Raw genomic sequence first — 10,545 nt, forward strand, 5'->3', positions numbered from 1 at the left:
TTATATTTTGAATAAATGCTGTTCTTTTTAACTTTTTATTCATCAAAGAATCCTGAAAAAAGTATCGCAGTTTCCCAAAAAATATTAAGGAGCACAGCAGTTTCCAGCACTGATAATAATTCAGCATATTAGAATGATTTCTGAAGAATCATGTGGCACTGAAGATGGAGTAAAATGATGTGGTTAAAATATTCATGAACAAAAATGACTTGTTGAGTCCCTTGTACTCGATACAGATTTGGTCCGAGGCACATCAGGGCAGAATCCGCTATGATCAGGTTGTACAATGGCTGGACAAGAGCGGCCCCATACGAATCACTAAGGGTGGCGGATATCGGTGACATTAATGTTAACCTCTTTGACCTGAAGGACACCTGCAAAAAAATACGAGAGGCTTATCGTGAAATTGTGGCCACTGGCTGCATCCCACTTACACTGGGTGAGAAAACATTTTCAATATGCAGGAATACATGGATCAGGTTTGAGTCCACTTTTAATATGTTACTTCTCCACTTGTCTTGGATTCCCAGGAGGTGATCATACAATCGCATACCCAATTCTACAAGCTGTTGCGGAGAGGTTGGTGAAAACACAAGAGGTCCCCCTCCTAATTTGCAATACCAACTCACATTTAGTCTGAAATACTGCTCTTTCTGCTGTTCAGGCATGGTCCTGTGGGCCTAATACATGTGGATGCGCATGCAGACACTAGTGACATGATTCTGGGTGAGAAAATTGGTCACGGGACCCCTTTCAGACGCTGTGTGGATGAGGGGCTCCTGGACTGCAAGAGGGTCGTCCAGATCGGGCTCAGAGGCTCGGGTTATTCTCCAGATAATTATGAGTGGAGCCGAGCACAGGTATCACGATGCTTTTACCAATAATCATGCTCTAAATAGATAATTCATATATTAGAATGTAATATGTCGTATAATATTCATTGGCCTGCAAAGTGAAGTCATAGTTCCACCACTCTATAATGACGCTATATTTGAGTCCAGTGCTTCTTTTACGTCTTCCATCGTGCTTGTAAATAAAAACATAGTACATTTTGGTCTTTCCAGGGTTTCCGTGTAGTGGAAGCTGTGGAGTGCTGGCACAAATCTCTTGTCCCGCTCATGGAGGAGGTTCGCTCACAGATGGGAACCGGACCAGTCTATCTCAGCTTTGACATAGACAGTCTGGACCCTGCATTTGCTCCAGGCACAGGAACACCTGAGATTGCTGGCCTCACACCCATTCAGGTATGCTTTACCTGTCGCTCAGAGATGCTTAAACCTGCTCCTGCAGTTGAGAATAAACTCCCATCACCCTTAAACCAATCAATGAAGGTCTTTTAAATCACTTTATGTTAATAATACTTCCACAAGTATTCATATAAACATAAAATTTGCCGCACACTATGCAATCGATATATAGAACAAGTGATTTGAAAAATGGACACACTATTAATCTGGCATAATGTACTATACATTACAGATCAAAGATACAGCCAAGAGCAGGTCTTGGACTTTGCGCGTGAAAGTTTAATATTAACCTTAGGGGTTGGTTAAAAGCACACTTAAAGATAGAGACATGGCTGATTTGAATCTCAATCGACACTCTTTTGTGTAAAGAATAATGTATTTTGAAATGTGTTTTTTTTAGGGTCTGGAAATCATTCGAGGTTGTCGAGGTGTTAATCTTGTGGGTTGTGATTTAGTTGAGGTTTCTCCACCTTATGACACCACAGGTACTGTATTATATATAAATTTTTTTATTTATATTATATATATTTTTTACTATTTACATTATATTTTTCACAGGAAACACTGCTTTGACTGGGGCTAACCTCCTTTTTGAGATGATGTGTGTCCTTCCAAAAGTCAAATATTATTGATTGCGTTTGTGGAACGTCTCAAATAATTGCACATATACATGATTTGTGTACAAAATCAGTATTAATATTATTTTCAGCAACAAATACCTTTATTGGGATTAGCAAAACAGTGTCATACAGTCAATTCATGAACACAGTGAAGAAAATTCATATTGCGTATGGAGAAACAACTCTCGGAAATAAAAAAAAATCACAAAATTACGAAAAAAACATTTTTTTTTGAACCGATTAATAAAATAATTTCACAACATGATACAGAGTTCATATTTTACACCACAGACATAAATACATTTAGTCATATAGAGTTAATAAGCCATGAAAATTTGGCATGATTTAATGCTATCTTAAATTTAAGATATTTACCAGTGCATTGCAAAACACAAATAAAATGCTAATATAGTACAATGGCACCAATACATCATCAATTATAAAGTATAATGAATGTTCATTGAACACCATATGAATAAAGTAATATTATTCATCACTCAAAATATGTCAGTAATGGAAGACTTCATATAGGAGTGGATTTAACTCACCCACACCTTTCTGTGCATATGCAATAGCTAATCAAATGCATAACCACTAAATCCTGCTAACAAAATGAAACATCACAACATAGAGGAGACAAATGGTTTTCTACAGCAAACATGAAATGCATAGTACAAAATACTTCAGATAAAGTATGTATTATGTCTTCTCTTTGTACTGTTGAGAGTATGCTTTGCATGCCACAACACATTTTTAATCAAAACACAACTGGAAACTATAAAGGTCTCTGGCGCTCTGTCATTCTTTAAGGCTTTACCTGCTCGTTTTATAGCTGCACTATATAGCTGAATGTGACTTGTACAGGTCGATAAAGAGCTGTTAAACCCTTTACTTACACTATCAATCTGGTAAGAACATCTGGAATCTTTCTTATATTTTAGGTACACAAATCCATATTATATTTTTACATATACATTTAATATTATGTAACTATTTACACCTTGGGACTGAAGCACAGTTCATGTTCTGTGGGTATTGCTGTAAAGTTGCTCCAGTTGTGTTAAAGTCTGTACCACAAGTATGGAAGATGCTAAGAAATTTGACACGTGTTGCACTGAAAAAAAAAAAAAAGACTAAACCTAAAAAGTTTTCTTTAGATACTGAATTGATAAAGCTACAGTATTTTTTAAGTTTAAATGAACTTAAGATATCTACCATCCATATTTTCACTATTATTTAGAAGGGGGAAAAAAAGTTTGTGTTTATGTTCAAATTATTATAAAATAATTACAAATGGTACGTTTCCAAATATTTTCAATTTTGAATTCTAACAAACTTTTATTAAAGGTCTCAAAGTAGCCAAAGTATTTTATTCTAGTTTAATATTTTATTTTCATGCTTTAAAATGGTTTTTTTTTTTTTTTTTTGGTAAGGAATTGCGAGTAAAACATTAAAATGTGTTAACAATTCGTTAACATTAGTTAATGCATTGGGCATCATGAGCTAACAATAATAAAGCAATAAGCCCCAAGAAGCCATGGTTTACAGCGAATTTATAACAGCTAAGGGGCGTTGTTAGGAAAGACGCAAAGCAGAGTGCCTAAAACCCACTTAGCTGTTATAAATTCACTGTAATTCACTGTCTTTAACTGAAAAAATTTGTGTTTACTATTGTCATTTTGCATTATTGACACTATTTTCCTAATTAATGCTGTTCAGTTGCTTTGACACAATCTGTATTGTTAAAAGCGCTATATAAATAAAGGTGACTTTACTTGACTTGACTTGACTGTAAACCACGGCTTCACGGGGCTTATTGCTTTTATAAATGGTTATTCCATATACGTAGTTAGGTTTCACAAAATAAAAGAGCAAATAAAGTGTAATGATATTAATAAAACCAGTATTCTTCCACCAAACAATGTAGCGCCTCAGAATCACTTGTGGTTCCAACAAAGTGGTTGCCGAGCAACAGACAGAAGTAAACAAAGGTGTGTGTTTGTAGAGTAATTTACAACAGCTTCGAACGCGGCTCAACCAATCAGAATCAAGGACCGGAACTATCCGTTTTATAAACCACAATTTTGAAATGATAAAAATGTTTTAGTATATGTACTGTAGAAATGTACGTTATACATAATTAATCAATGCTGCGAAAGCATTTTGCATTGTTATTTCATTTAATTCACTGCATTAACTAAAGTTAACACATAGACCCTTATTGTAAATTGTTAGCCAAAAGTTAAATATTGCACTTTGTAGATCAAGGGTGTTCAATTAAAATGATAAAAGTGTCTCTTAAAATTGTAAAACATAAAAATTCACAGCATTGTCTTGAGTAAACAGTTAAGACTAAAAGTCTACAGTGATGTTTGTTATGCTACATTATGTTAGCTGTTTTTCAACTAGCAGCATGTTGCAATGTTATTCGTGGAACGGAAATATTTAAAATCAAAAGCTAGGCTAGCTGTATCGATATTTTGCCTCTCAACCAACAGCCTTTTGAAATAAATACCAAATATCCAAACTGATTGTAAAGCCCTCCAATAGAGCAGCTAAAGTAAAGATTTCCAAGAGGTCAACATTAGTGTACATTCAAGTACTCCAAACATTTTCCTTTCCCCAACAATGCTAAGCTAAAGTCACTTCTGCAAAGTCTTACATAGAGCATCTGGCTCTGAGCAGCTTCAAGCCTGGTTTCACTGAGGCCATCGGGTGCTTCTAATCCAGCTGGGTTATTAGCTCTAGCAAAAGCATGCTAGCTTCCATGAGGCTTTATTTATTGACAGTGATCTTGTCCAGACTGGGCCAGGCTGGGACGTAGTACCGTGGCAGCGTCCCTTCCATCAGTCGCTCCATCCAGAGTCCGAGTCGATCCAGTTTGTGGTGGATCTGAAGAGTTGTGGATCGAGAGCGTGTCATGCCCTTCCTGGACCGGGATCCTCCTCCTTCCTCTTCCGGCTTGCTATCCAAGTCTTCACCTGTGTAGACTGGCTTGAAAAGACACAGGTATTTCTTATGGCCATTGAGGGCTAGAACATAGCCTGTGTAGTCTACTTTGCGGCTGCCCACTTCGTCCTCATCTGTGTCGATTTGCATGGCATCCTGGGCGTATTCCAACACGGCCGCCATCCATCCGCTGTGTTTATCCACATTTAGGAAAGAGAAGTGTAGCGTCAAACTCCTACGAGGAAGAGGAAACATAGTATATATCTTTTTTAGACATTGTGACTGCAAGGTGCACCATGCAATGAGGGCTCACCCAGTGAACGAATAAACTTCCTTGGCAAACTTGCTGAGCAGGATGTTCTTTGTGGAATCAGTAAGTACCAGAACTACATTAATATGACCCGGCCTCAGCTTCACCAGGTTACTAGTGTATGTAATGTCGGTTAACTCTGTCACCTCCACAAAGTTTTTCTTTGGTGGGCGACTGCTGGAAAAAAAAAAGAGCATATAATAGTATAATAAATTAGGGATGCATCAATATAAAATAATTATTTTATGCTATTATTTTATATAATTTCATGCTATTTTTATAGCTGATAACAAATGACTGATATTATTCAAATTCCAAATTGAATATTATTATTATTGATTTATAAATAATCTCAACTTAAAAAGATTATTACAGTATTGTTTCAAACTCAATAATATCCAATAAATGTAATGGTACTGATACATTGTGCATCATTAAAATAGATGGAATTTATTTATTGGATTTATCCAAAACTAATATATGAAAGAACCTGGATGTGCTGGAGGTGTTTGGCGAACCGTTCTCTGCCTTGGATGCCTCTTTTGCTTTCGTTTTGGGCTGTTTATCCTCACTTGAGTCACTGAAATTAGAAACAGCAACGTTCAATGTCTCTGCATTTCCCGTCTAACACATCAGAATTATGAATGCAATAAATCTTACCTGAAAGCCTGAATAACTACAGTGCCAAATAAAATAAAAAGTGCAGAGAATATCAAAGACAGTAGGGGCATCATCTCACGCCTGCAAAATGAATGAAAATAACTTAATTGAGCATTATATATCAAAAATATTGCTGACCAATCCCACCTTTTGGTACTAACAAATATTTCATAAAGCTTATTACAGTAAAGAAGAAGGGCAGAGCTTAGGGTCAATTGGCATTTTATTTGCCTACCAGTTATTGTGAAGAAGATCATCGATAATTTCAGACAAGTAGTCATATGCCGTGTAAATCCATCTTATTAAAAACATCTGAAAACAAACGGATGTACAAAATTAAGTTCCAGTAAATTTGGACATAATCTAGATCTCTACTGAAACATGCATAGAGGTCACTGCTAATTTCCCAATTAAAGACGCTCCATGAAAAGCAAACCCTGAGAGACTCACCGAGGTGAACTCATTGTTGAGCTCTGGGAGAACGGCATCATTATTGAGGATGGAGGGATCCTTCTGCAGTCTTTCGAGTTCCTCCAGAAGCTTGTGTTTGTCTTCCTTACTGCCGTTCCATCCTCCCAAAACTGGCTTATACAGAATCTTACCAGCTCCCTTACGCCTCTCCAGAATCACCACCTGCTCAATAATACACACAAAAGTTTCATTGGGTTACACACTAGAGGTCCACCAATAGTGGATTTTGCCAATTTGATAACTTAAATGGGAAAACAGGCCAATAAACAATTTGGCCATTTTATCATCCATAAAAACCTGGATACTGAATGTATATTGAATGTAAAAATTCAATGTAAAATAGTGCTTTATTACTAAAGTGTTATTACTTAATGAACAGAAATGACCCTGAATGTATTATCTCAAATGAAATAAATTCTAATTAAATATAAACACAAATGGAGCCAAAATGTAACCCTTTAAATAACAAAAATTCCAAACAATAATTAAACAAAGATCACTCCAAATAACACAGCTTAATCTGAACCTAAACAGGTAAAACTTTAGGAATCCTGTAAGCAACTGCTACATCAAAGTGATTGTTTTTAATAAATGTATTGTTCCATTCTCTGTCTGCAATAATTGATGCAAATAAGCAACTAATAATGTCGAACAATCGTTCGAAATAACATATCTGTCAACCCCTATAATGCTCAAGTATTTTCTTCTCGAAACAAAAAAGCATGAAGAAGATAACATTTACCTGTGGTGGTGTGCTGTCTTTGTTCTTCAAGAGAACATCGCATAGGGGCTGCTGACGTCGCTGGTAGACGTAAGCAAATCGCAGCACATCATTAGTGTTTGCAGAGGCTAGCGAGAGGAAGGCTTCATTTCCTGTGGCGAAGGACTCTTCCTCACCAGTGATGAGTAGAATGCAATATCTGTGGAAAAGACATTGCAGACTATTGGAAAAGACCCTTTAATATGTTGAATCGGATTAACTCCACTGATTTTTACAAAGCCATCTTACTTCCTGCGACGATGGAACTGTTTGACAGGGCAAAGCTCATCAAATAGCTTCTGGTTCACCAGACGAGGAGCCAGGAGGAACTTGTTGTTGGAGATGAACTCATCTATTATCTGCTTCTTCATCCCTTTAGCCTGAGGGAGCAAATGTTTAATTGAAAGTCAAAAGGTAAACATATTTATATCTTCTCAAACATCTGAAACAAAAAAAAGATGTTGCTGAAGCCCCAACCTGGGGTGCGTTTCCAGTACAACGATGTAACTCGCTGATTTGACCACCATAGTACAATGCATTGTTGTGGAAACGAACTAGCTAGTCACGACTGTTTCCCGAACACTGCTGCATCTCCATCGTTTGAACAACATTAGTTCAACAATATAGGGCCATTGTTAATGACGTCACACGCATGTGGTGGAGTAATAACTTCTGCTGTTTAACTGATTGGAGATCTCTTAAGATGCTGCTGTATTGAACATGGCACCTGATGACTAATTTACTATGTTTTGTTCCCTGTCATTTTGCTTTATTTGATGTTGACTCTTCCTCACCAGTGATGAGTAGAATGCAATATCTGTGGAAAAGACATTGCAGACTATTGGAAAAGACCCTTTAATATGTTGAATCGGATTAACTCCACTGATTTTTACAAAGCCATCTTACTTCCTGCGACGATGGAACTGTTTGACAGGGCAAAGCTCATCAAATAGCTTCTGGTTCACCAGACGAGGAGCCAGGAGGAACTTGTTGTTGGAGATGAACTCATCTATTATCTGCTTCTTCATCCCTTTAGCCTGAGGGAGCAAATGTTTAATTGAAAGTCAAAAGGTAAACATATTTATATCTTCTCAAACATCTGAAACAAAAAAAAGATGTTGCTGAAGCCCCAACCTGGGGTGCGTTTCCAGTACAACGATGTAACTCGCTGATTTGACCACCATAGTACAATGCATTGTTGTGGAAACGAACTAGCTAGTCACGACTGTTTCCCGAACACTGCTGCATCTCCATCGTTTGAACAACATTAGTTCAACAATATAGGGCCATTGTTAATGACGTCACACGCATGTGGTGGAGTAATAACTTCTGCTGTTTAACTGATTGGAGATCTCTTAAGATGCTGCTGTATTGAACATGGCACCTGATGACTAATTTACTTTTTCTTTGTTCCGTGTCATTTTGCTTTATTTGATGTTTGATTAATCGTGGGTTCCCTCTTACATAATCCTCTGGGGTTCCCTTAGGCATTTATGCACAGGCGCACTCTTCACTCTGCACTTATTGAGAATGCGCAAAAAACATAGATTAAAATGCAATTATATTTAGATAGAATGGAAAATATAGGTTGTACTGCATGTTAGCTTGCTTATTGTGCCCAAGAGAATAATTTATTTTAACCCATATGTCTCATTAACAAGAAACTATGCTTCTAACCACAGGTCGAGAGCTGTAGTTCCAACCACGTAAGTTTGCGACGCTGTTTGCGAATGTTCGTGTGAATGCTAGTTACGCATGTAACTGTGGTTCTGTGAATTCCGGATGACCACCAGAGGCAGTGTAAACACTATGGATTATCGCAGCACCAGCTAGATAGATCGAGAGAATATACAAACAAAGTCACGTAGTGATGAATGCTGAGCCCTGGGGGGTTATAAGCCACCGTAGCTCAGCACTCTGCCTCGGTACGCCTTTCTCGCGCATTCCGAGTGACCAAGAACTCTGGCGGTCATCCGGAATTCACAGAACCACAGTTACATGCGTAACTAGCGTTCTGTTTCATTCCTACTGACCGCCAGAGGCAGTGTAAACACTATGGATGACACATACCAACATAGTCATGAGGAATGCCACCCACCTGATAAAAATTAAGGCCGCTCCTGAAGAACCGCAGAACTAACGGCATGATGAGCAGCAACATTGACTTTATAAAACTGGGCAAACGTGCATGGAGAAGACCAGGTAGCGGCAGTGCAGATATCCGCCAAGGAAACTCCTCTTTAAACAGTCCATGAAGATGAGATGGCCCTAGCAGAATGGCAGGTTAGTCTCCAGGGCAGTGGCCTCTCTGTTGCCTTGTAAGCCAGTTTAATTGTCTCCACTATCCAGTTTGACAATCTCTGCTTCGACACTGGAGCACCTTTCTTCACACCACCATAGCAGACAAATAACTGGTCTGACTGTTGAAATTGAGCAGTAGAGCTCACATAGCACTTCAAAGCACGCAACAAAAGTTGGGCACTTGAATCAGACCCTGAAGAAGTCTGAAAAGAGGCCAGTTCAGTTCAGGACTTTCGGAAGAAAAGAAGGATTGGGTCGTAGAACCATCCCGGAATCATCCGGCAACCAACGCAAACACAATTCGTTAACAGACAGTGCGTGCAACTCACTGACTCTTTTCGCAGACGCGAAAGCCAACAAAAAAGCAGTCTTCAAGAACATCCATTTAATGTCAGTGCTTTGCAAGGGCTTAAACTGGGATGAGCAAAGGAACGTAAGCACAAGTGGCAGATCCCACACAGGGAAGTGAGGAGTCCGAGCAGGGTTCAGACGTCGTGCACCTTTCAGAAAACTGCAGACAAGACTGTGAGATCCAAGAGAAGATCCACCAACTGGAGCATGATATGCAGCAATCGCAGCGACGTACACTTTCAACGTGGAAGCTGCCTTGCCCTCCTCCAGTAAATGTTGAAGAAAGTTTAAGATGCTCTGTATGTCACATGTTGCAGGATCAAGCCCCCGCTCCCCACACCATGCTTCCAACGGGAAGCATAAATATGTCATGTGGATGAAGCCCTGGTGTTAGAGATGGTATGGATAACGGCAGAGTCACAATGTTCCAGAGAAGGATTTAACCCAATGGCCAGACCCAAAGCTGCAGACGAGCTGGATCCGGATGCCAGACCCTTGCCTCCAGCTGGGAGAGGAGGTCCTTCCTGAGGGGAAGTTTCCACGGATTGCCTGTCAGAAGTCTCAGCAACAAAGGAAACCATGGTCTGGCTGGCCAACGTGGTGCCACGAGTAGCACTCAGTGCCTGCACAGGGAGATCCTGTGTAACATCTCCCATAACAGAGGGATAGGTGGGAACGCATATAGTAGGCAGTTCGGTCATTCGTGAGACAGTGCATCCTGGCCCAAGGGACTGGACACTTCCGTCCTTGAGAACCATAAACTACAGTGAGTGGTCATCTCTGAAGCAAAAAGATCCACTTCCGCGCTTCCAAATCGTAGCCAGATCTCCTGCACTACATCTGGATGAAGTCTCCATTCTCCTGGATGTACTTGAT

General features: G+C 39.1%; 2 protein-coding genes across 2 annotated transcripts in view; one reads left to right on the top strand and one right to left on the bottom strand.

Moving 5' to 3' along the window:
* Nucleotides 1-2,998, top strand: part of LOC107664256 (agmatinase (putative)) — a 4,521-nt gene extending 1,523 nt beyond the window's left edge. The window contains exons 2-7 of the mRNA XM_016454778.1: nucleotides 237-439; nucleotides 531-579; nucleotides 665-860; nucleotides 1,065-1,244; nucleotides 1,648-1,732; nucleotides 1,806-2,998. Coding sequence (XP_016310264.1) covers nucleotides 237-439; nucleotides 531-579; nucleotides 665-860; nucleotides 1,065-1,244; nucleotides 1,648-1,732; nucleotides 1,806-1,879 — 787 coding nt within the window. The 3' untranslated portion in view covers nucleotides 1,880-2,998. The remainder of the gene's footprint in view (nucleotides 1-236; nucleotides 440-530; nucleotides 580-664; nucleotides 861-1,064; nucleotides 1,245-1,647; nucleotides 1,733-1,805) is intronic.
* Nucleotides 2,999-3,919: 921 nt separating this feature from the next.
* The window catches only part of LOC107664231 (dnaJ homolog subfamily C member 16-like), a 17,034-nt gene continuing 10,408 nt past the window's right edge, over nucleotides 3,920-10,545 (bottom strand). The window contains exons 8-15 of the mRNA XM_016454744.1: nucleotides 7,924-8,054; nucleotides 7,000-7,177; nucleotides 6,237-6,419; nucleotides 6,022-6,098; nucleotides 5,787-5,867; nucleotides 5,617-5,706; nucleotides 5,130-5,303; nucleotides 3,920-5,051 (exon numbers count right to left, since the gene is read on the bottom strand). Coding sequence (XP_016310230.1) covers nucleotides 4,643-5,051; nucleotides 5,130-5,303; nucleotides 5,617-5,706; nucleotides 5,787-5,867; nucleotides 6,022-6,098; nucleotides 6,237-6,419; nucleotides 7,000-7,177; nucleotides 7,924-8,054 — 1,323 coding nt within the window. The 3' untranslated portion in view covers nucleotides 3,920-4,642. The remainder of the gene's footprint in view (nucleotides 5,052-5,129; nucleotides 5,304-5,616; nucleotides 5,707-5,786; nucleotides 5,868-6,021; nucleotides 6,099-6,236; nucleotides 6,420-6,999; nucleotides 7,178-7,923; nucleotides 8,055-10,545) is intronic.

Source organism: Sinocyclocheilus anshuiensis, unplaced genomic scaffold (assembly GCF_001515605.1).
Source record: "Sinocyclocheilus anshuiensis isolate Anshui unplaced genomic scaffold, SAMN03320099.WGS_v1.1 scaffold67, whole genome shotgun sequence".
Taxonomy (NCBI): domain Eukaryota; kingdom Metazoa; phylum Chordata; class Actinopteri; order Cypriniformes; family Cyprinidae; genus Sinocyclocheilus; species Sinocyclocheilus anshuiensis.